This window comes from Podospora pseudoanserina, chromosome 2 (genome assembly GCF_035222485.1).
Source record: "Podospora pseudoanserina strain CBS 124.78 chromosome 2, whole genome shotgun sequence".
Lineage (NCBI taxonomy): Eukaryota > Fungi > Ascomycota > Sordariomycetes > Sordariales > Podosporaceae > Podospora > Podospora pseudoanserina.
In genome coordinates, this window is record NC_085921.1 from 3,585,721 (window position 1) to 3,609,632 (window position 23,912).

The following is a 23,912-nucleotide window of genomic DNA, read 5'->3' on the forward strand; positions in this document are numbered from 1 at the left end:
TGGCTTTCGGGGGGAGGGGGGCTGGGAATTGTGTTCTGCTGAGATGCCTTACCTACCTACCTACTCAGCGATCCAGCTACCTACCTACGCACTTACCGACCCGTCTCAAGTTGCTCTCTTTTCAGTCTTCTACGATACATCAACGGCCAACAAAGCTTGATAGTGAGGCATACATCGCTATCTCGTAACCTCACCTCACGCGAGAACCCCCACGAAAGCCACCGTAGCATACCCGTGTCCGACCTAGCTCTCCCTTCCCACTCCTACTCCTCATTCCCACTCATACCTCTCCTTCTACCACAGCTCGCTTGCCCCCAAGGGGGGAAAAGCCACCGTAGCAACAGTAGCACTTCCCCGTCCCCTCCATCATATCGTACCATTTCTCCACGTTTTTGTCCCCTCCCTCAAGAAATGTAAGAGTCACAGCCCGTAGCTGGTGCTGTCAGGAACACAGTTCCATTCATCGATCTAACTACCTATGCCACATGACATGCTCAGATTACGCACTTGGATGCATCAGAATCTCATTGGCAACTTAGCGTATGCCATGCCGCCATTCTTTCTAGACATCCCCAAAGAAAATCCCAAGGAATGCATCACACGCACTCTTCAAGTGTTGCCCGCTTGTTGGCTGGAAGATGTAATGGGTACGGGGTATCATCATCATTTGTGGACTTTCCCATTCGACTCTACATACACACCAAACCCAACACAATGCCATTGTAAATCTCTTTCCATCTAGCTATATTCACCACCAACACCAATGCAAAACCTCCAGCACCTGAATAACACCCCCCCCTCCCCCCCACAAACCCAAACCCAAAAGCTATGCTAAACCCCCCATTCCCAAACCCTCACCTCGGCACCACAAAATCAAAATCATCCTCATTAAAATCATCCTCCTCATCGTTCAACGCCAACCTCACAAACCGTCTCACCCACTCCTCCTGCCTCGGGTCCAGCTCCCCGTTCCCATCCAGCATCTCCATCATCTCCACCATGTTATGCTCCCCTCCCCCAGCTCCTGCTTGGTTCTGGTTGTTCTGGTTGTTATTACGACGCTGCCCCTGTTGTGCCTGATTATTAGCATTTTGCCGGTGGCCACCACCACCACCCCCTCGGCCACCTCCTCTGTTATGGCCTCCTTGTCCGCCGGGTCCGAAGCCGGCGTGTCCTCCTCCCCGACCTCCCCGACCACCACCTCCACCTCTCTGTTGATGTCCCCCTCGATGTACACCTCCTCTCCCACCTCGAGCAGCCAACGCACCACCAGCTCCCTGTCTCCCACGCGGACCTCCGCGGGCTGCTGCTACCCCAGCATTATTCCCCCCTCCCTGCGCTGGCACCGGAGCAGGAGCAGCAGGCGCCGGGTTATTAGCAGCAATCCTCAACACCAGCGGTCCCTCCCTCGCAATCCCAACCTCCTGCGCCGGACCACCAGCCGGTTGCTGTGGTGCCGGTGGCCGAAGAGGAGGCTGTTGAACCGGTGCTGCGACCGCCGGCCTCCCCTAACCCCTGATCCTGCCCCTCCCCTCCTCCCCCCTCCTCCTCCTCCCCATCCGTAGCCTCCTCAATCTCAGGAATAAACTGCTCAACCCTCTCATCAAACACCACCGCCGGCGCGGGCCTCCCCGCCCCCGCCCGCAAACCCATAACCCACATCCGCCCCATCCCCCAACTCCAGCTCCCACAACCTCATAAAACAGCTCGTCACCCTCCCGTCAGGCGCCGTATTGAAATGCTGGTACGGATTCCCCGGATCCAACCACGCAGAGCACAAGTAGCAAAAGTGTGTCTGGCACCGATAGCAAATCATGTGGTTGCACCCGTGCGTCTTCTGCGCAGGGGCAGCACACGTAGGGCAAGGGGTGGTGTGCGCCTTCATGTACTCAATCGTCGCCAGCTCCTCCGCCGTCAGCTCCTCCTTTGGCCTCCGGCAGCCGACAAACTCCCCGTGCCACGACTGCATGCACCTGCTGCAAAAGGCAAAGCTGCACGTGTCGCATATCGACAGCAGGTCCTCCGTCTTGTTGTACGGTTTCGACTTTCCGACTTCACCTTCGGGCGTCTCTTCGTTGTCGTCGTCGTCGTCATCGTCTTCAGAGGTCGAGCTTTCGTCGTCTTCTGATGCGTCGGCGAGTTCGAGGCCGGTAGGTCGTTTATGCCTCTTCGACCTGGCGGCACCGTTGCACCATTGACGGGGACAGTAGATCGTGTTCTTGTCCGACTCGAGCTCGGTCTTGTATTTGAGCGTCACGTAGCGTCTGACGGTGTCCTCGTCGATGGGGATCTGGAGCAGTTCGCTAGGGCTGATGAAGACCTTTGGCTTTTTCCGCTTTCGACCCGAGGGAGACCGTGACTTTTCACGTTCTTTGGCGCAGTTGGGTGCTGGACATTTGACTGCCGCCAAGTTCCCCTCTTTGATGGCGCTGTTGTAAAAGTCTTGGAGACATTCGACGCAAAAGACGTGCCCACAGTCCATCATTTTGTGGCAAAAGGCGCCCTTTTTGGGATCCAGACATACACCACACTCAAAGGTCTCCTTCTCAAAAGCAGCTCTCCTGGCTCTGATGTCGTAGTCGAGAATGGCAATCCTGTGGCTCGGGTCAACCTCCAACGCATCTCCGTCACCAACCAGTCCAAATATCTCCTCGGCCGCCTGTTGTATGTGGTCGATGTAGCTGAAGCCGACCATATCACGCCCCATATCCTCCCATAGCCTCGGACCGTCCTCCTGGAGCTTCTTGATCGTTTCGGATGGAAGCCATGGCGGATTTGTAGAAATGCTAACCTTGGGAGGTTCTTCCCGGGGGTATCGGGGGCCGAAAGAAAGTTCGAGCCGTATCGATGGGAGGTGGGCTAGTTCATGGGAGTCAACTTGCGGTTCGCCCTGTTGGCCGCCACCAGCTATGGCGGGGCCGGCATGGGGGTTGACGCCATTTGGGGCTCGTCCAACGGTGGGATCTGGAGGTGGACCATCGTTGGAAGCGGTGGGAAAGTAGACAATGACAGGCTTCGAGGGGGTGACGGGAAGTTCGAGGGCGATGGTATAAGGGTCGTCCTTGTTGGGCGTTTGTATCTCTGGAAATATGGCCTCTAAAGTCTGGAGCTCGGTGTCTCGCTCGGTTTCTGCCATGGGTACCAAGCTCTTGATGTATTTGGAAAACTATCCCTTCCGCCAATCCACCCGTCTTTGTCCCCTTGTCCAAGTGAGTTATTCTCCGTGCTGTTGTGCGACTGTCCGGCTTGCTAAAAATAGGCCCGTGATGATCGCGGTCGGTCGTGGATTAAAAGGTGACAGAAGAGGGGTTCCGGAAAAGCAATTAATCTCGGCGCCTGAAAAAGTATGGCTTTCGTTTGGAAATATTTCGCAAGATAAATAGGACCCGCTTCGTCTTGTAGATTTAGATTATTAATGGCTTGAAGTTTGCAGATGGGTGGTGGGCTCAGCACGGCATCGAAATGGCAGTCCAGTGGTCGAGCAGAGGTAAACGACGCATGTTCCAGAGGGACCAAAAGACGGGGACTCGAAAGATCAACCGGGAGGCAAAATACTTGTTTTATTTTTTTTCTTCGACAGGTAGTTGTTGGGTGGAAAGTTGAGGACGACGCGGCAGATGGATGATGACTCGTTCGGTGACTTGGACGTTGCACAGTTGCCAATCCGGCATCCCAGCGCTGTGGCACCCCGCCTTTTCCCCAAGCCCACCCACTGAAGAAAGGGTCCCCCTTGCTCGAGCGGGCTGAGCCGTTTGGCCAGCCAGCCTGAAACAGACACGCTGACGTTACCTGCTCGTTGCTTGTTCGAGAGCTTCTGGAACTTGCACAGCATCAAACCTGCCTTCAACGAGGTCTCTCTCGGGGATAGCTATAGTCAAACTAGGTGCCATTCGCGCGACGCCGGCCCTTGATAGCTTTTTAATAATTGAATAATGCGGCAATAGGACCCCATCTTTACATATTTTCTTTCGTCTCCCAAGGGAACCAACCAAACCGCCAATATGTCCGACAACATCACCCCCCTCGCATCTCTATCCCTCACCCACGTGTACTACGTCAGTGATCTCCCACTCTTCATCCTTACCACTCAAGTACTAACACAAACCCAGAACCCCAACGACCCCCTCTCCCACCTCTGCGCCTTCCTCGCCCTCGTCCCCCAAGCCCTCTGCGTCGTCTACGCCACCCTCCTCTGGTCCACCCGCGAAGCCGAAGTCCTCCTAATGTTCCTCGGCCAACTAACCTGCGAACTCATCAACTTCGTCCTCAAACGCCTCATCAAAGAAGAACGCCCAAAACACGTCATCAGCACCGGTGGAAAGGGGTACGGCATGCCATCATCACACGCGCAATTCGCCGTCTTTTGGGCGGTAGCACTGGGGTTATTTCTCATGGTCAGGCACAGGCCGCCAAGGTCCCACATCAAAAAGGGGCAGATGCAGAAGGAAAAGGCAGAAGGGAAAGAAGGGCCGGCGCTGGTTGACGTGCCGAGACGGTACAAGGAGGGTGGGTTGCGGGCTGTGAATGCGCATTTGGAGGCGTATTCCCACACGCCGTGGTCGTGGGCGCAGAGGGCGGTGGTGAGCTTGGCTGCGGGGGTTGTGGCGGTTTTGGTGGCCTGGAGTCGGATTTATCTTGGGTATCATACGCCTAAGCAGGTGCTGGCTGGGTCGGCGGCTGGGGCTGTGAGTGCGGTGGCTTGGTTTGCTGTTACTTATATGGTGAGGGAGACGGGGTTGTTGGCGTGGGGGTTGGAGTTTCCTGTGGCCAGGTGGCTGAGGATACGAGACTTGGTGGTGGAGGAGGACTTGTGTCAGGCTGGGTGGGAGAAGTGGGAAGAGCGGAGGATATTGGCTCTGAGTAAGTTGAAGGAAAAGAACAAGTAAAAAGGGGGGCATGCTTGAGCGAGGTGTTAATACTTGGGGTCTAAACTATTATACCATGTGACTGCAGAAAACGCAACGAAGTTGATATTCACGGTCTTGTGTGGATGAGCAATGACTCTTGATTTTGAGTTATGTGCAAAATACCTATATGTACAAATTGCATGAATCCTAGATTATCCCTTCTTGGTAAAGTTACAAAGTAAATGGAGCTTTTGAGAGCAACGAAAGTAATCCTCCCCAATATTTGCCGTAAATCCCCCCAGCACACTCTTTCACCCGACGTATCTTACACTTCCATGCTGTTTTCTCTCACCCCCGATAGCCTCCCGTGTGTGTATTTGAGTTCCAATACCTCGCCGCTGGCTGCGGAGGCGGAAGATTCCCATACCCATTACCGTTCCCATCATACGTATGCCCGTTCCCGTACGTGTTACCGTTGGCAATCCCATTGCCACTATTAGCATACCCGTTTCCACTCCCGTTCATCAACCCCATATCGCCATTCGCAACCCCAGGCGAATGCAGCGTCTGCTGCTCATACTTTTGAGCTACTGCAAGCCCGCCATACCCCTGGTTGCTCGCCACCCTGGTGTTATCAGTCCCATAGCTATTCCTCACCTCATCCGGCGTGGTGTGAACAGGCAGGGCGTTCGGATCCGGCCCCAAATCTGTTTGGTGTTGCCCGCCTCTTCTCCGACCGAACAGCGCGCTGAAACGGTTCTTTTTCTTGCCGTACCCGGCGGTGTAGTCGTTTGCGGGGGACGGTCCGAACCGTTTCTCTCTCTTGCGGTGGCGGGCCAGGGCGAGGTTTACCAGGCAGGAGAGGGCGAAGAGGATGCTTGGTTGTGGGTGTCAGTCTCCTTTTTTTCACGACCTAAAAGAGCAAAAGAGTAACAAGAGAAAACACAACAACAACAGCAGCGACAACAGTATCTGTTGGAAAAAACTCACCAAGCAGCAACAGCCACCGAAAAAACCGCCTTCTCCATCTCACACGCGGTCCCATACTGCAACCCCCCCCTCTCACTCCAACTATTCCCCACCCCCAGCACGGTGTCGACCTCGCCCGTGCAGTTGCCTACCCCGTGTCTGTTCACCCCGGCGATGTACCCAAAGCAGGGGATGAACGCCACATCAAGCACCATCATCAGAAAGCTCGGGAATGGGTGGCCCGGGGCGCAACATAGTAACAGAAAAGCGAGGATTGTGTAAGCGGTTGCTGCGCCGGCTATGCCGAGGACTGCCCGGACGAAGGTCCCGATGGGGAGGGAGTGGGTGCTGAGAGTGGCGAGGAAGTAAGCGTAGACTGCCAGGACGAGGGCCGCGCAGCAGAACTGGAGGGTGCGGAGGAGGAACTGGAGGGTTTTGAGGGCTGTTCCTTTTGCGGCGCCCATTGTGGTTGTTGGTTGTTCCTGGGTATGTAAGTTTGTTGGTTGGTGCAAACAAAACAATGACAATTCGGCAGTTGTCTGGCTCCTGCTGAATGCAGGTTCAATCACACTTCACAAAATAGCTCGATCAAAAATTGAACAAAAAAATGCTTTCGATGGACGAAAAGGGGGGTGGGAATGCACCGCTTAAAGGGTCCCATCTTCTCAAAAGCCAAGAGATGACATCTGCCTTGTCTCGAGCTGGCCCTCCGATAGCTCAACCCACCTACCACCCTCCAGGGGGCCATGTACTTTTTGCCTCACCCCCCATTGTATGTATGTATGTACACGCACATATGCGGGGAGCCCTTATCCCCATGGAAAGAAGGGCATCGGAGCGACCCAGCGGTGGTGCGGCCTGTTGCATCACTGTCAAAGACCCAGAACCCCGACCACGGCCATCCCCCCACTCACTACATTGCTCGGCTTTCCGTTTGCCTACCTCACCAAAATATCAGGTGAAAAATTCCGTGAAAAGACAGCATGACGACGCCGTTTCGTCGATCCGAGAACGAGTATGGGTTGTAGTTGAAAGAGGCTGACGTCATGCTGTGGCATGTGAACCGTTTGTTTTGTGGGGTAGACTAATGATGCACAGCCACAAGCCACAGTTTTCATGGGTAAACATGTGGCGTTTAGATGGAAAAGACGCGCAATATCAGTTTGACAGGCGGGAGGTGGTCAACTGCCGAGAGAAAATATGCCTGGAGGGAGCGAGCTAGTGTTCTATTTTTGTTGATTTTAGAGAACTCATGTTCAACATAGGAGTTTGGTGGGTGTTGAGAGCAGCAGACGTCGACACATGAAAAGTGGGACTGCCCCAGAACATCAGCCCCTTTTTGCCAGAGAACGATGAACAGTCGACCTAGAAACATTTCCATGCTGTACTTTGTTGGTGACCAACATGCTATTTACCGTAAGTGTAGAATCAAAACTACTGGAAACATCTATCCAAGATCTCGTGTCCCCGTTTCGATTTACCCTTCCGCCCACTACCCCAGGTCGAAACACGCATCGTTGATCTGTCACACAAAACCAACCGCGGGAAATCTGCAAAAATCCAAAAAACGTTTTGGAAATCTCCCGACATGTTCCGTCCATCCCAGACACAAACATTTTTCTTTCCCCTTAATCAGCGATGCACACGACAGTTTCACTCCCGCTCACACCCACTGGTCCCGGCCACGGCCACCCCCATCTACGGCCCCATCCGGGGCATGGTGGCACGGAAGGTTAATCGACATTTTTGCTACACACCAGTCATATGAACTTTTCGGAACCGCAAAATCTTCTGGGCCAGACAACAATCATCTATTGTCCCGAGCCCCTCCTCATTCATTGTGCCTAATCAAGCTTTCATGTTTGGGGTATCCAGTCACATCATCAAATTCTCCGTCATCACCTCCCCCAAAACTTCCACCACGGCCTCTCATCATCCTCACTCAAAGCCCTCTTCATCCTACTCCTATCTGGAGCCCCCCTCCCCCTAACCCTCCAGAAATACACCGGCACCCCCGCCACCACAAACGCAATCACTATCAGCGTCTGCAACGGCTGTGCAAACACAGCTCTGCTCAACAAAAACAGGCTGACGCAGCAAAAGATGATAGGCGTGGTGATCCACGTCTTGTATGGTCTTTCCAGCGTAGGTTCTCTCACTCGTAGGACAATGAGCCCCAGCACAGTAATGAAATAAAACGTGTACCCCGCCACGCCGTAGAATGTAAGTAGTGTAGAGAACTCGCCCACGAGAATATACGCGGCGGTCAAGACAGCGTTCAGAATCAGCGCTGGGATAGGGGTGAAAAACAGCCCTGTGTCCTCATCGCCAAAGAGTTTCGACATCTTCTTCTTGAACCAGGATCTTGTCCTGACTGTTGAGAGTGAGTCTGGGCTGCCGGTGCCATTTCCGAGGCGCCCGAATACAGAGGGGATGTACCCTTCTTTTCCGGCTACGTACACGAGCCGGCTGGAAGTGAAAGTGGATGAGTTGAGAGCGCCAAAGCAGGAGGCGCTGACAATAAGAGCTAGGACTAAAGAGCCAATGGATCCAAAGACTTTCGATCCAAACATGACAGCAACGGTGTTGGTCGAGTTGATGGCGTCCAAAGGAAGGACAAAGAAGTAAGCGATGTTGGCGAGGACGTAGGAGATGATGACCAGGGGCATGGCGGTATGGATCACTCGCGGCAGATCTCGGCTGGCGTTGCGGAACTCACCCACAACATAGTTTGTCTGATAAATTGGTTAGCTAAGAGTAAACAGAACGGCGGAGAGGGAACTCGCATTATCCCACCCGTCATACGCCCAGAGACCAGCATACAGCGCCACAGCCCAGGCCGACGTCTCCGTTGATGTCCCCTCAAACCATCCGCGCTCCTTCCATTCCACATTCGCTGTGGTTCCCGAAGCCGAGTACCCAGTAATCGCCACCACCACACCAATGATGGTCACTGTGATCAAAGCAACAAACTTCAAAAACATGAGCATATCGTTCAACCTTGTCCCCAATCTCGTCGAAACGCAGTTCAAAAATGTGACCAGACTCAACCCCACCAATGCCACCGTCTTGTTGAACCAAGGATCAATCATCTCCGCCTCAGCGCCGATGAACGCCCTGATGAGGTACTCGCCCATAATAATGGCGATAATAGCGGCGCTTCCAGGCTTCAACACCAACACAGCAACCCACGTAAACAAAAACCCCGAGCACTCCCCAAAGATCTTGGAGAGATACACCTGCGCGCCACCGTTTAATGGGATCGCGCCTCCCAGCTCTGCATAACTTGCGCCGCCCGTCCACGCCAGCACACCAGCAACCACCCACACAATCAACGCAGCCCCTGGCGACCCAACATTCGAGTTGACCTGACTCGGCGACGAGAAAATACCCGACCCAATAATCAACCCAACAATCAGCGACAAGCCATTCAGGTACGTCAACGTCTTGTGCTTTTCCAGCGACCCACCGCCCAACCCGCCGCTCACATCCCTCGCCGAGGTTGGCGCCCCTATAGGAGCATACCCAGCGCCGGTGGTGGAAGAGAGCGGAAACAAATTCGCGGCAAAATCAAAGTTGGAAGTTACAGAGTATGATCGATCTGGGCGGGTGCGCACAGCTGGGTTTGCGCTGTCGAGGGGATCGTCTCGTTCGAGGGAGGCACGCCGAGAGGACGAGATGCTAGGTCGGGAGTCGGTCTCGCTTGTATCGACGCCTGGACTAGAGCTGGCGAGGGAGGCTAGTTCGAGAGAGTCGCGGCCGCCGGGTGGAGGGGCGGAGGAGTATAATGGCGGCATTGCTTGCCCGGTCTCGGATGGGTTTTATGCGGTGCGGTGTGTTTGTTGCGGGGGGTACTATTTTGTTATACCCTTGGAATTAGAGACGGAAGAATGACCATTTCTGGTTTTCGTTCGATCGAAGTACAGGTTGAGAGAGACGAAACGAGATTCGGCGGTAAAGACTTTGGTCGCTATGGGGTTGGCCAAGGAAAGTGATCGCAGACGTCACTGACGTTCTGGGTGTGTGTAGATTAAATAGGTGTATGCAGTGCAAAGTTCGTCAGGGGGTGGTGAGATGTCGAAAGTGCGGTGAAAGGAAACGATTTGTCGACCGCGAATTAACGATATTGAGGGTCGAGTTTTAGACTTTGATCCAGGAGAGAAGTTCCAGGAGGCTTGAGAAAGGGTTGCGGCAGGTTGGCAGATGGGAACCAGAGCCAAGGGCGGGTATGGCCCGTGCAGATGCAGCCCCGACGTAAAAGGCTTGGCAGGGGTGCACAACAGATCTGTAAAACTTGCAGAACCATTGCTGGGAGTATATATCTGGGTTTCAGTCCACTCGCTCTTCTCGGATATCATGTCAGGTTCAGTGTTCATTCCCATTTACTCCAGATGAGGACAACATGAGCAAAAAAGAACAAAGCCTATTCGCAGCCGTCTCCAAACCCCAGTTTTGACAAAGGGCTGGACCCGTTATTGTGTGGAGACTTAGCTATGCCAAGCACTGTCGACGGAGCTTGACAACGAAGCGAGAATGGAGTCAAAAATACAGAAAAAATTACCTACAACACCGAGGATTCCCCAGTGGTCACCCACCTGAGTACTAGTTCGGCCCTCAACTGTTTAACTAGGGGAGAGCGGACGGGATCCCGTGCTTTCAGTTGGGTATGGTCGTAGGTGTTGGAGGGTGGTGTGAGTTGAGATTATATCGTATGAGCTGGGATCTCACGTAGCACACAAACGACCAGTCTATCCAGATCTTGTCTTTTGCTGAGGAATGTGAAAGCAAATTATTAAAGATGCAATTAATGGCCAAATCCATACAAAGTGTGACAGATAACACAATTCTCCTAGCAGTTCCTCCAACGGTCTTTGACGTCGGCAAACGCCGTTGAGATTTCTCACTGCCGGGCCCGATCTGGGGCGCCAAGACATCGACGAATCCCCACTTATTTTTTCTAGCTGCCCCCTGCAGGCAGAGAGAGCTCCTGCAGCTCTGAGCAATCGCTTCCAGGCGCAAGAGAGCTTGAAGAAGCTCTCACAACTTCTGACTTCTCTCTAATCTTTTGACCCACCAACGATGTGATAGCAAAATGACCGTGATCTACGGGAGGTCAATCGGCCGCGCTCTGCCCAGGCTGGGCGCTCTTCGTTCCGTTCTCTCATGCTCTCGTTTTGGGGATGATATTCGATACCTCAGCATCACGGCCCATAGATACGCCAACAGCGATGCCAAACTGGACTTGCCAGCTTTGGATCAGAAATGGCGGCAGAGATGGGCAGCTTTGAAGAGCACCAAGACCAGCGACGGAGCTGAAAAGAAATATGTCCTTCCCATGTTTCCATATCCTTCGGGGTATTTACATCTGGGGCACCTCCGCGTCTACACCATTGCCGATGTTGTCGCCAGGTTTCACTCCCTTCGAGGACATGATGTCTTGCTACCAATGGGATGGGATGCCTTTGGACTTCCGGCCGAAAATGCCGCTATCGAGAGAGGCATTGACCCGGCCACCTGGACCAAGTCCAACATTGCCAAGATGAAGGAACAGCTCGACGTCATGAATGGATCCTGGGACTGGTCTCGCGTACGTTTGCACCTAGCCTTGAACCCGGCCACCTGGCTGACATGACTACCCTTCCCCCCAGGAACTGGCAACCTGTGACCCAAGCTTCTACAAACACACCCAAAAAATCTTCCTCCTCCTCCGCGAGCAAGGCCTAGCCTACCAAGACGAAGCAGAAGTCAACTACGACCCCGTCGACAAAACCGTCCTCGCTAACGAGCAAGTCGACTCCAACGGCTGCTCCTGGCGTTCCGGCGCCAAAGTCGAAAAGCGGAAACTAAAACAATGGTTCCTCCGCATCTCCCAATTCAGAGACTCCCTCCTCCAAGAGCTCGAAATCCTCAGCAAAGACAACAACTGGCCCGAGCGAGTCCTAACCATGCAAAAGAACTGGCTAGGCAAATCCACCGGCGCAACCATCAAGTTCCCCCTCATGGCCTTTGAGCACATCACCCACTCCGCCATCGAGGTCTTCACCTCCCGCCCCGACACCCTCTTCGGAGTCCAGTACCTCGCCCTCGCTTCCACCCACCCAGTCGTAGCCCAGTTAGCAGTTAAAGACCCAGAACTGCAAGCGTTTCTAGATATCCTCCCCGGTTTACCCCCCGACTCCAAAGTCGGCTACCTCCTCCCCCACATCCGCGGGGTAAACCCCCTAGCCTATCACGACGAGACCCCCGAAGCGACAAAGAGGTCTATCCCCATCTACGTCGCCCCCTACGTCCTAGGTGACTACGGCGAGGGCGCCGTCATGGGCGTTCCCGCCCACGATGTCAGGGATCACTCGTTTTGGAAAACGCACCACAAAGACGAGCCAGTCCGGTTCGTCCTTGCCGCGTCGGAGGATGAGTCCACCACCGCCATGCCAAACGAGCCTTTTATCGACCACGGCGTTATGACCGCCCACAGTGGTCTCTTCAAGGGTCGTTCCTCTCAGGAAGCAGGTGAGATGCTCGTGCGTATTCTTGAAGAGGCTGAACTGGCCAAGCCGGTGGAGAAGTGGCGGTTGAGGGATTGGTTGGTCAGCAGGCAGAGGTACTGGGGGACGCCGATCCCGATTATTCACTGCGGTTCTTGCGGTGCGGTGCCCGTTCCGGAGGAGGAGCTACCGGTAGAATTGCCAGAGGTGGATGAGCACTGGGCTGGAAAAAAGACGGGTAACCCGCTTGAGACGCTGGAGGAGTGGGTGAATACGTCTTGTCCTCAATGCCACGGCCCGGCGAGGAGGGATACGGACACGATGGATACGTTTGTTGATTCGAGCTGGTATTTTGCGAGGTTTATCGACCCGCACAATGATGAGGTGCCGTTTTCGAGGGAAAAGGCAAGAAAGATGCTGCCTGTTGATCTCTACATTGGCGGGATTGAGCACGCCATCTTGCACCTTTTGTACTCGAGGTTTATTTACAAGTTTCTCATGGGTTCGACGCTGGTTGGGGAGACGGAAGGGGTGCAGGAGCCGTTCAAGCGGTTGATTACACAGGGGATGGTGCACGGCAAGACGTACACTGACCCTGCCACGGGGAAATTCCTCAAGCCTGACGAGGTTGATCTCACTGATCCGGCCAGACCGAGGGTTGTGAGGACGGGGGAGGTGGCGGGGGTGAGTTATGAGAAGATGTCCAAGAGCAAGTACAATGGTGTTGATCCTACCGATGTGATCAACTTGCACGGCGCGGATGCGACAAGGGCGCACATGCTTTTCCAGGCGCCGGTTAGTGAGGTGCTGGATTGGGATGGGAACAAGATTGTGGGGGTTACGAGGTGGTTGGGGAGGATTTGGGAGCTTGTTCAGCGGGTTTCGACTATCTCATCATCGGCCTCGGTGAGGGAGTTTTTTGAGCAAGAAGCGGCTAGATTGGGAACGATGAAGGAAAAGGAACTCCAACAGTGGGATAAAGCTGCGAGGGTGTGGAGGGAGGTGCAAAAGACTGTTGAGAGTGTGACGGGGTCGTACGAAAAGGTTTACGCGCTGAACACGGTGGTGTCGGATTTGATGATTTTGACGAATGTGATTGTCGAGGAGGAGAAGGGCGTGCCGGATGGGGTGAAGAGGGAGGCGGTGGAGGGGTTGGTGAGGATGATGGCGCCGATTACGCCTGCTTTTGCGGAGGAGTGCTGGGCTGTTCTTCATCCTGGTGAGACGTCGATTTTTAAGAGTGAGAAGGGGAGGTTTCCGGTCGCGGATGGGACGGTGGATTTGCTGCAGCCGAGGAAGCAGGTTTGTGCGGTGCAGGTGAATGGGAGGTTGAAGTTTGCGGCCGAGATTGCGGTACCGCCTGAGGGGTTGGGAGAGGAGGAGAGGAGGGAGTGGGTTGTTGGGGAGGTCCTGAAGACGGAGGAGGGGAGGAAGAAGTTTGAGGGTGTTGATGTTGGAAAAGCAAAGAAGGTGGTGGTGGTCAAGGGTGGGAAGTTGGTGAACTTCGTCATGTGATGTGGGATGAAAAAGATGACTTGTATTTTTATTGTATTGATCGAGTGGTAAACACCAAAATAAATGAGCGATAGATTATGATCATTCCTTGGTCTTTCTTCTCCTGGGTGTAGAGGAAGCAAAAAGCTCACCGGCCAGCTACGAAACCCTCGGTAGGGTTTGCTTCGCGGTTGGGTGGAGGGGGTTGGTCGATATCCTTGAAGGCCATCTTGAGAGACAGGGCCTCACTGAGGAATCGAACTCAGGCGTCCACGGAGCCCTGTTTCCAGGGGGCATTGTTCGTTGCCTGATCCGGGCCACCTATGTCTTAGCCGCTGAGCCATCTGACCATTCCAGTTACCAGATGAGTGCGTAGGTGGTTCTTGGAAGGAGCATGGTTAACCTAATATATAAACCATGGGTTGCTCCTGCCTGCTCTTGCTCTTGCTCTTGCCGTGAGGCATGGGGTGTTTCTGAGGAAGGTGCGACTTCCATGACCTTGGGAGCAAGTGCCACGATGGCTACCTTCCGTGATACCCTCCAGTCCTGGAAGGAAGTCCACCGCAGATTGAGGAAATGAGGAGGTTAAGTATAAACAACCGGTTTGCGATCATCATTTTGACTTTTCTGGAACGAGATCGGATGGTGGGATTAACACTTCAACAAACCACACTACACCACCACTCAAACCACCCCCAGCGGTCTTGTCAACAATCCTTCCTCCAAAAATACACCCCCCTCCCATTTCCCCTCCCCTTCACCTCGACCTCCTCCCCATTATTCCTCAGCGATATCCTCTCCTTTTCCTCCCCCTCGGGATTATCCCTCCAAATCTCCACAGTCCCCGCATAATTCTTCAGCTCCCCTCCCGTAACAACCATCTCCGCCACCCTCCTCGCCTGCTCTACATCCCCCACCTCAAAAAGCACCCTTTTCGGCTGGAGGACACTCACAATCTCGAGCAACCTTGCATAAAACACATCCTCCGGCAGGCAATCATACCCTTTTCCTAGGTTCACATCCGGAACAAGAGCGAGTTTAGGCTCGTATAACCGGACAGAACGTTCAGTGTTTTTGTTGAAGCCAGCGGGGGAGATGTAAGGGGGATTTGATGTCAGGATGTCCAACTCTCCCGGGGAAAAGGGGAGGGAAGAGAGGGAGGAAGAAGAAAAAATGTCGGATTTGGTAAAGGTTATGCTTTTGGAGGCGGAAAGGGGGAGGTGGGAGAGGGAGATGTTGTGGGAGAGGTTTTGGCGGGAGAGGGAGATGGCGAGGGGGGAGATGTCGACTCCGAGGGTTTGGCTGGTGGACGGGAGGAGGGAGGCTATCAAAAGGGGGATGCAGCCTGTTCCTGTGCAGAGGTCGAGGATTTTGAGGGGGGAGGACGAAAAGGGGAGGAGGGTGGTGAGGTGGGTTATTATGGATTCGGTTTCTGGTCTGGTCATTTAAGGTGGGTTAGTTTGGATATAAGTACCAAGGAAGATGGAAGGGTGAAGAGGGCATACCGTGGGATGAGAACACCTGGTTTGCAGAGGATATCAAGGGGGCCAAAGGGTTGGTTGCCGAGGATGTATTGTAATGGTATCCCCTTTTCCCGCTTGAGGCAGGCTTGCCATATCCCAAGCTTTCGGGGCACGAGGGAATCGGTTGAGTTGACGTGCTCTTTTATCCAGCGGAGTTCGTTGGCGGTTGAGTCGAGGGTTCGGCAGACGGGCAGAAGCAGGGGGGCAAAGGGTGATATTTGCTTCCGGGCTTGTCGAAATAGAGATGGTGCGAGTCGGGGCATTTTGATCTTGGGTGTGTTGGTGAGATAGATATCGTGATTTGGGCTGAGATGAGAACTGACATGAGTGAGCTGCTGGTGAGGTGAGAGGAAGAGTTTTGAGCTACCAACCCCGGAATCGGTGATGGTATTTCAGAACCAGTAATGAGATTTTTGAGTAAATGACTACATTCAACAGTTTCAAAAGCACCTTTTTGGTTGTTTACACATGTTGAGATTAAGCTGTATCCTAGTGAAGTGAAATATTGTACTATCGGGTCTTCGTGTATATGCATACCCTGATAGCACCGAAACCTTTGGTTCACAAGAACTTGGATATGATTACGAATATACTTGAGACATAATCCACCAAGGAGCTCTCTGTCATCATGCAACTACAAACTGCGTCTTACCAGCCAAGACGTCCAACCCGCCCAGTCATTCCTTCGCCATGATACTGCAACGAGTAGCTCAAGTGTGCGCCAGACCAATAACCCTAAGAGGGTTTGCGACCAAAGCGAAGTCACCACCATCATTCCCGACAACGCCGACATGTCCCTCGCCAACATGTGCATGCGCACCCACCCCCGAGTTCCCTGAGGGGTTTGAAATTGACCACAAGACAAATATCAATGGACTGATTTCCAACTACGCGCAACATGTCCTGGTTTGCACGGGCAAAGACGACTGGCCGTCCCGCATTGAGGACGACAACAGTGGTGATAACCTCGCTGCTGACCTGCGTGAGTTAGTTGGACGTGGGGGTCAGTTCAATGATGTATTCCCCCCCCCACCCTTTTGAGCCTCACACTTGCACGCTGATATTAACCATCGTCACAACATAGCCGTTCCATAATATCTCAGTCCTCAACGCTTCATTCCCCTCATCGCCTGCTCCCAAATCACGGCCTGAGTTGCAGACCACGTCAGCTTACCTCCTCCCTTCATTCAAGTATGTCCCTTGGCTACCGCGAGTCTCATTTGACAGCGTTGAGGCACTGGTGAGGGGCTATCTCCTCCCTGAAAAGCTGCATCCATTGCATGACGGGCTGTCACCCATTCACCGAGACCGTCTACTTCGCAAAGCCGCCTATCAAAACGCTCTGTACGGTGTCAAGGACGTCGATGAGGTTGTGGTGCTCATCTGTGGACATGGAGGGCGGGATCAGAGGTGTGGTGCTTATGGGCCACTGCTGAGAGGCGAGTTTGAGAAACGACTGCCTGAGAAGGGCATCGAGGTGGTTACAGGGCCGGTGGAGGTGGAGGTGGACGAGACAGTTCAGGCCCTGGAAGACGGGGAAGGGAAGAAGGACGAAAGAGCCAAGACGGCGGCCAGAATTGGCTTGATCAGTCATATTGGTGGACATAAGTTTGCGGGCAATGTCATAATTTATATACCTCCAAACCAGACAACCAAGGATGGGGCGCGGCATCCGTTGGCTGGTCATGGGATCTGGTATGGGAGGGTTGAGCCGAGACATATTGAGGGCATCGTGGAGGAGACAATATTGCAGGGAAAGGTGGTAGAAGAGCTCTTTAGGGGAGGTATCACTCAGGATGGAAAGATTCTGCGACTTTGATGTGGCAGAGCTGGTAAGGTAGTCCGTAGATATAGTGGCTGCATATGACAGTTTCCATTGTCGGGGTCTAGAATCGGATAGGTGCATATGCACGGACCCTTTTTCATTCTGGCCCCCATCTTCCATTGACACTCACCTCGCTTGGTCTTTGGTTCTTGGACCTTCTCCCGGATACAGAAAACAACTTTACTGTACACGATCTTATGCCCTGGAGATGTCTGGAAGACTCGTCTCATCGGGCATACGCCTGCCAAAACACGTTGCTGGAGATGGGAGACTCAACCTCATGAAGATCTCGCTCTCATCACATGCTCAGCGACAGGCATTACAAAGAATATACACGCAAAGGTCCCAGCATCGCCAATTTCATGTCTCACCTTCTCAGGCAGCAAAATCTAGATTTGACTCCCCCAAGTCGGAGAAAGATGAATCCAGATTCGCCGCTGCCAAATCGAAGAAAAATACTCCAAAATCAACCCCAGAGCCAAACGCAGCCCAAGACCAGGAGGAGCCACGCGTCACCAGGAAGGAGGTGAAGCGAGAGCGAACGAAAATACTCCTAGAACAACGGGAACAAAGAATCCGAGAGCTAGAAGCACAAGAGAAAGAAAGACTAGAACAGGAAAAACAAGAGGAAGAGAGAGCGGAACAGGAGAGGCAAGAGCTCAAACGACTGGTCAAGGAACAACTAGGCCTAGAAACAGAAAACCCAGCAAAAGAGGAGAAGAGCCGGTCAGAGCAGAGTTCGAATGTCGTCCGCAACATTTTCTTTTCCGGAGTTGCCTCGGCCGGTGCCCTCGTCTTATGGGAGATGTGGAGGTTTGCTTACAGCACCGAGCCACTCAACGACCAGAAGTTTTCACCATTTGAGATTGTTGACCGGCAACAAGTGTCCCCTACGGCCTTTATCGTCACCGTCAAGCCGGTTGTATCACGCCTGGGCGGTCTCGCCAGCCAGTGGAAGCTGGCATGGCTCGAGACACTCCAGCACAAACTTGCGTGGGAGGGTACCTGGGCTGTTGAGATCAAACAGCCCGAACTCCAAGTCGCGCGGGATTACACCCCCTTGCCGGAGCTGGATGTGCTTAGTGCTACAAACGATTACGACACTCACGGCCGTATCGAACTCTTCCAGCTGCTCAAGGGTCTCTTCTCCCCACAACAATCCATCCCCACGTTCAAGTTCCTGATCAGGAGAACAGAAGGCGGGGAGGTGAGCAGCTGGCTAAGCCGTAGAAAAGTGGGGGACACCATTGAACTACGCGGACCACACCAGAGCTTCAATGTCGTCGCCCGGGCGGGGTACAAGGAAGCGGAAGAGCCCAAAAGGGTCGTGTTTCTCGCCGGCGGAACAGGCATAGCACCAGCCCTCCAAGCAGCCGGGAGCCTCTTCCGGGAACACGGACAAACCTTGAAGAAAATGCCCCAATTCGACATTATATGGGCCAACCGGTCAAAAGAGGACATCAAGACCGACAACCCTGTCATTGAGCTTCTCGAGAAACTGAAGGAAATGTCTCGGGGGAAGATCAACTATGTTTGCGTTGTGGATGAGGAGAGGAGATTCATCACCGCGAATGATATCGTCGCCAAGACGCAAATCACACCGCCGCGAAAGTCATGGTTTTGGAATTCTTCAAAGGCCGAATCAACCCCGTCAAAAGAAGACGTCAACTGCTACTACCACTCCTCAAAACACCTGATCACTTCTGCGGGTGAGGACTATGAGAAGGTTGATGGGGAGAACCCACGACGGCAGTGCGCCTGCCCTGTTGGAAGGCCGAGCTTTAAGAATCTGCTTATGGTGTCTGGGCCCGAGGGTTTCAACAATTACTTTGCTGGACCAAAGTATTGGGCTGACGGCAAGGAGAGGCAGGGCCCGGTTGGGGGTGTTATTGGGGAGTTGGCGAAGAAGTACCCAAGTTTGGCGAGCGATTGGCTTGTGTTGAAGTTGTAATCAAGCAGGATCACGTAACCTTGGATCAGGTTATATGCCATGTAGGAGGTACGTAGAGGGGCCAGCAAGAGACTTTTGGTTTGAGTGGCGGACCAGAAAGAATCTAATGCTAGATATTGTTTGTTGAGCACCAGTCACCACAGCATGGCCATGAAATTCTAACGAGTAGAACATGAAGAGAAACTTCCTAGCTATTTAGGAACCTTTTCTCCCCACATAAACGCCATCCAATGCAGTTAAATAGGTAAATGACAAAGCCCGCACCAACCACACATGCTTCTTCATTCCTATCTTCCCCCCTTCAAATCCCCTGAACCTTTCTGTAAGAAGGCGGCTTCATAGTCCGTTGAATCACCTTTGCCGCCCAAGTTGGGATCAAGCTCATGGCCAGGATCGCCGCAACTCTCCAGTAAAAGCCCCTACCGTACTTGTTAGCCACTGACCCCTCCCCCCAAAAAACACAGCAAGGAAAGAAAAACTTACACCTCCATCAAAAACCCCAAATCAAAATACCCTCCCAAAAACGGCACACTTCCCACAAACACCAAAAACGTGCCCACAATCGACACCACCATCACCCAATGCCACGTCGTAATCTCCACCGCCACCATCAACAGCTCGTTCAGCACCAGCACGGTATAACTAACCGCCACCATCCTCGGGCTGTCCACCTCGGTCAAGACCTGGCTCAACCCCTGAATCAGACACCCCTGGTAAATCGACACAAACACCCACACAAAAAAGGTCCGGTAGCTCAAGCTCCTGCCCTCGGTCAATTCTTTGTACAGCTCCGGATACAGGTTCGCCAGCTCCTCGTCCACATCCTTGTCCAGGACAAGACTTAGCACCGGTGCCGCCGTGTAGATGGTGGCGTACCCGACCATCAACCAGTCTTTGTACAACCCCAACGGCTCAAAGTCGACCGCGATGCTAAACATTGTCTGGCACACCGCAATGATCAACCCTCTGTGGATCACAAACTGGGCCAACTTGGCGCTTCGTTTGTACGAGTTCCTCCCGTGCCACACCAGCAGCTTGGTCAAGTGACAAAACTGCTCGATGCTGAAATCAGCCGCAAGACTGGCCTGTCGTCCTTCCTTGCCAACGATACCAACCCCTACATCCGCCGCCTGAATCATACTAACATCATTCCCTCCATCCCCGATACAGCACACCCTCTTCTTGGTATACTCCTTGATCAGCCTCGCCACCTCCGCCTTTTGCGTCGGCGAGCACCGACAAGCAACAACCGTCGGCAACTTCACCGCCACACTGATAAACTCGGTCCGATAATGCGTCAAAAACAACCCCAAACTCTCCCCATCAATCAGCAAGCAGCTGTCCGGCTTGCTCCTCAAAAAGTCAATATGCTCCTGCGCGCTGTCCTTCCTCCTCAACTTCTCCACAGTATGTATATACTGCCCCCTCGCCACCAGCTTACTGCTCACACCCACACACCTCGCCGTCTCAACCTTGTCCCCCGTCAGCATCCAAATCTTGATCCCCGCGTTCCTCAACAGCTCTAAACTAGGCTTCACATCCCTCTGCAGCTTATCCTCCACCCCCGTGACCCCGAGCAACTCCAAATCATGCTCCAGATACCGGCCCACCACCCCCTGCACCCCGGCCTCCCGTCCACTAATCGCCAAAGCCGCCCTCTTATACTCCTGCTCAAACTCCCTGTACTCCGCATTACTCAACCTCTTCCTCCCCACTACCAGCGTCCTCAGCCCCTCCCTAGCCATATTCGCAGTCTCCTCATCCAACCAATCATTCGCCGCCACAATCCCCGTCATGACCGTATCCGCCCCCTTTTGATAAAACCAAATCTCCCCATCCCCATCCCCTGTCTCATTCAACCTCTCGGCAAACCTAACCACAATCCCCATCCTCTTCCCCTCGCTCGTAAAAGGGAAAATGTCCAATATCCTCACCTTCACCACCACCCTCCCCGTCTCAGTACTCTCCAAAACAATACTCCTCCTGTCCCGATACGCCAACCTCAGCCCAACCGACTCAGTCCACTTCACAATCGCAATCTCATCCGGACTGCTCGCCTGATAAGAATTAACCATCCTCCCCGTCCTCTCATCCTCCTCCGTAGTAGGCGTAACGTTATGACACAGCGCCAGCGCCATCACCACATCCCTCACCCTCGACCCAATCTCCCTCCTCTGCCTCGTAGCCCCAGCCCCCACCCCCGCAGCGCTCGAGCTCGACGGCGTGGCCAAAGGCGGATTGGACACCTGGCTCAGATTCGTAGCACCAAGAGTAAATCCCTGCCTCACATACCCCGCCACCTCGTCCATCGCATCATTAGCATACGACACCGTCCCGACATGAATCTTCTTCATCTCCATGTCGTTTTGCGTCAATGTCCCCGTCTTGTCGCTGAGGAGGTACTCGATCCTCCCCAAGTCCTCCGGTATCGTCGACGTCCTCACCACCGCGCCCGGGATCCCGGGGTCCCGCTGGATAAACCATGAATAAACCGATTTTCCCATGTCGAGATTGACACGGAGGGAAATCGGCACGATGGTCGAGAACAGGACCAGAAACTTCATAATCTTGATGTACCACACGTCAGTCTTTGTGTTGCCGAAGCCTTCCGCCGCGACCAGGATGATGGACAGGGCGAGGGTGAGGAAGCAGAGGATTTTGGTAAGCGAGTTGATTTCGTATTCGAGAAGGCCAGTCTTCGAGCGGGAGGGCGAGGTTGACAGGGCGGAGCGGGTTTGCGGACCGCTGTAGATTACCACCGCCAAGGTGGTGGCGTGTGAGGCAATGACCGTGTTGGCCCAGGCGGTGTTGTCGATGGAGAGGGGAGCTGCTTTGGCTTGCTCATCGCTGCTGGCAAAGGCGTTGGTACTCACAGCATCCTGCCGTGTGGGCAGCAGCTCCAAGGTGCCGGTGAACTCGTTGACCTTTCTGTCTGGCTTGCCGGCGGTGACGCGAAGGCGAACAAGCTCCTCGATTGGTAGGTTTTGCGAGAGGGGAGAGGCAAGACGTAATTTCCAGTCAGTTTCACCGTCGAGCTGGTCTGTTCTGATAAAGGTTTCTCCGTTTGAGCTTCCCTCAGCAGCTCCTCCGGCAGCGGACTCGACATCCTTTGAGCTGCCCTGCCCAGGATCAACAAGGTGATCGACCAGTAGCGACTCTTCTTTCGGTAGTAGTGTTTCCGGCTCTCCTTGGTGGGCCGCGGCTTCGTTTGAAAGACACTTTAGAACAATGACATCGGCCGGTACACGATGCCCCTTGCTGAGCTTCAGGACATCGCCCACCTTGAGATCCTTTGACTTTTTGCTGATTTCATGAACATGAGACGAAGCGAAGCGGTGTGAGCCGTCAGCCTCCATTTGCTCTTCTTCCTCTCTGATATCCGACAGTCTGTCCCCTTGTGGAATAGCACGTTTTGAACCTTTTCGTACGTGAGATGATTTGAGTGTCTTCCTTGACCGAAGATTCGCGCTACCCACTCCTGGTTCATCGAACTGCAGTACCGTATACAATTCAGAGTTGGCCTCATTGTCTCTCCTCCTCCTCTCGAGATCATCATAGGCTTCCTTCCCCAGAGTGATCACCAAAACAAACGCTAATGGCGCAATGTACGTGGAAAGATAACCGATTCTCAGCGCCGGAATGATCTGCGACAAGGCCACCAACAAAAAGTACATGTTGAAGAAGAAGGAGAACTCGTTGTACAGCGTCACTGGCAAAAAGCTCCACGCTGTGTACTTGGCGTTTGATATCGAGTTTGGTGGGAACCGTATTACCTGTCGTGAGCCAACAGCCACCAGTCTGGATGACGATGGGTCGTCCTCTTCTTTTTCCTCTTCCTCTTGGTTGTCCTTGCCATGATCTGCGTCTGTTCCCGACATGAAACTAGGCAGCCGGAGTCTCCCAACCCGAAGGGTGTCGGCAGCAAAAGATCGTCGTCGCCGCCGCGGGCCTGAACCACCGCCGTGCTCGCTGAGCAGCGGGGCATCGTCTCTCCCGCCCGTGCTAGCATCGGAGTAGCGTGGGTTGTTTCCATCATCGTCCCTCAGAAGCGCCTCGGCGTCTTCCTCGCCTGCGGCCCGGCTGCGTCCCAGCTCGCCGTATCCATTCCGGTTAGCCCCTCGACGTAGGCCACCCATACGAAGCGTACGCAAAGCTATCCTCGGAGCTCGTCGTTCGGTTTGTTTTGGCTGCTGACTGGCCTGCGAGGAGCCAGAGGCGGGAGTCGGGTCGAGTTCTTCGATATCGAGATCTAGTTCGGAGTCCGAGTCGTCCGGCGAGTCTGGCGGAGCAGACGGGTGGTACTGGCTTGGGGGAGGCATTCCCGCATGAGATTCGGGCCCTCAAAAGAGGCGTTGGGTACCAGGGACTGGCTTTTAAATTTTAGACGACCTCCTGTTCTGATTTCCGCTGGTCGGAACTGCCTTCCCTTCTAGAAAATGAGTAGCAACAGTGTCGTCCAGTTCCTTCCTATCGACATGTCTTGTGCTCGACAAAGAGCTTCCATAAAAAGGGTTATTGAGTTTGTGTTGCCAGCGGAGGGGGGGGGGGATGTGGGCTGAACGGAGCCAGTTTTAAGGATACGTTGCCCTTTAGTGCAAAAAGACGGCAAACCTTTCTAAAACTCTTTATGTTCTTGTAGTAGAAAGCAAAAAGCTGCTACCTAGAGATGGGATATATAATAAGAGAGATGTCGAATCTCAAAAATGACGAATGCTCTTCCTGAAAATAATACCTAAGCCACAGCTGGCCAACACTGGGACGTCCTGTTACGAATGCAGTTGCGCACCTGCAGCCGTTTAGCGCATAAATGCAACGGGA

At 53.6% G+C, this 23,912-nt stretch overlaps 9 protein-coding genes across 9 annotated transcripts; 4 read left to right on the forward strand and 5 right to left on the reverse strand.

Annotated features, from left to right (window-relative positions):
• Positions 1-854: 854 nt before the first annotated feature.
• On the reverse strand, positions 855-3,136 carry QC764_209480 (uncharacterized protein; the record flags this gene model as incomplete). Its single annotated transcript, XM_062944656.1, has 4 exons — positions 855-1,067; positions 1,127-1,242; positions 1,295-1,475; positions 1,610-3,136. The coding sequence occupies 4 exons, from the start codon at positions 3,134-3,136 to the stop codon at positions 855-857; spliced, it is 2,037 nt and encodes a 678-aa protein (XP_062803509.1).
• Positions 3,137-3,593: 457 nt separating this feature from the next.
• On the forward strand, positions 3,594-4,897 carry QC764_209490 (uncharacterized protein). The gene is made up of 2 exons (XM_062944657.1): positions 3,594-4,055; positions 4,110-4,897. Exons 1-2 carry the CDS (start codon positions 4,002-4,004, stop codon positions 4,884-4,886), a joined length of 831 nt encoding a protein of 276 aa, XP_062803510.1. The 5' UTR covers positions 3,594-4,001; the 3' UTR covers positions 4,887-4,897.
• Positions 4,898-4,989: 92 nt separating this feature from the next.
• Positions 4,990-6,845, reverse strand: QC764_209500 (uncharacterized protein). The gene is made up of 2 exons (XM_062944658.1): positions 5,838-6,845; positions 4,990-5,724 (listed from the first exon to the last, which is right to left on the reverse strand). The coding sequence occupies exons 1-2, from the start codon at positions 6,278-6,280 to the stop codon at positions 5,196-5,198; spliced, it is 972 nt and encodes a 323-aa protein (XP_062803511.1). The 5' UTR covers positions 6,281-6,845; the 3' UTR covers positions 4,990-5,195.
• An 869-nt stretch (positions 6,846-7,714) lies between these two features.
• On the reverse strand, positions 7,715-9,613 carry QC764_209510 (uncharacterized protein; the record flags this gene model as incomplete). Its single annotated transcript, XM_062944659.1, has 2 exons — positions 7,715-8,551; positions 8,603-9,613. 2 exons carry the CDS (start codon positions 9,611-9,613, stop codon positions 7,715-7,717), a joined length of 1,848 nt encoding a protein of 615 aa, XP_062803512.1.
• A 1,200-nt stretch (positions 9,614-10,813) lies between these two features.
• Positions 10,814-13,888, forward strand: LEU5_1 (coenzyme A transporter). Its single transcript, XM_062944660.1, has 2 exons — positions 10,814-11,403; positions 11,465-13,888. The coding sequence occupies exons 1-2, from the start codon at positions 10,909-10,911 to the stop codon at positions 13,814-13,816; spliced, it is 2,847 nt and encodes a 948-aa protein (XP_062803513.1). The 5' UTR covers positions 10,814-10,908; the 3' UTR covers positions 13,817-13,888.
• Positions 13,889-14,233: 345 nt separating this feature from the next.
• QC764_209530 (uncharacterized protein) lies at positions 14,234-15,794 on the reverse strand. Its single transcript, XM_062944661.1, has 2 exons — positions 15,301-15,794; positions 14,234-15,232 (listed from the first exon to the last, which is right to left on the reverse strand). The coding sequence occupies exons 1-2, from the start codon at positions 15,579-15,581 to the stop codon at positions 14,503-14,505; spliced, it is 1,011 nt and encodes a 336-aa protein (XP_062803514.1). The 5' UTR covers positions 15,582-15,794; the 3' UTR covers positions 14,234-14,502.
• Positions 15,795-15,914: 120 nt separating this feature from the next.
• Positions 15,915-17,137, forward strand: AIM32 (Altered inheritance of mitochondria protein 32; the record flags this gene model as incomplete). The annotated part of the gene is made up of 2 exons (XM_062944662.1): positions 15,915-16,335; positions 16,403-17,137. The coding sequence occupies exons 1-2, from the start codon at positions 16,009-16,011 to the stop codon at positions 17,135-17,137; spliced, it is 1,062 nt and encodes a 353-aa protein (XP_062803515.1). The 5' UTR covers positions 15,915-16,008.
• A 214-nt stretch (positions 17,138-17,351) lies between these two features.
• On the forward strand, positions 17,352-19,094 carry CYC2 (mitochondrial peripheral inner membrane protein; the record flags this gene model as incomplete). Its single annotated transcript, XM_062944663.1, has 1 exon — positions 17,352-19,094. One exon carries the CDS (start codon positions 17,352-17,354, stop codon positions 19,092-19,094), a length of 1,743 nt encoding a protein of 580 aa, XP_062803516.1.
• Positions 19,095-19,155: 61 nt separating this feature from the next.
• On the reverse strand, positions 19,156-23,851 carry NEO1 (putative aminophospholipid-translocase). The gene is made up of 2 exons (XM_062944664.1): positions 19,578-23,851; positions 19,156-19,513 (listed from the first exon to the last, which is right to left on the reverse strand). Exons 1-2 carry the CDS (start codon positions 23,411-23,413, stop codon positions 19,396-19,398), a joined length of 3,954 nt encoding a protein of 1,317 aa, XP_062803517.1. The 5' UTR covers positions 23,414-23,851; the 3' UTR covers positions 19,156-19,395.
• Positions 23,852-23,912: the final 61 nt, after the last annotated feature.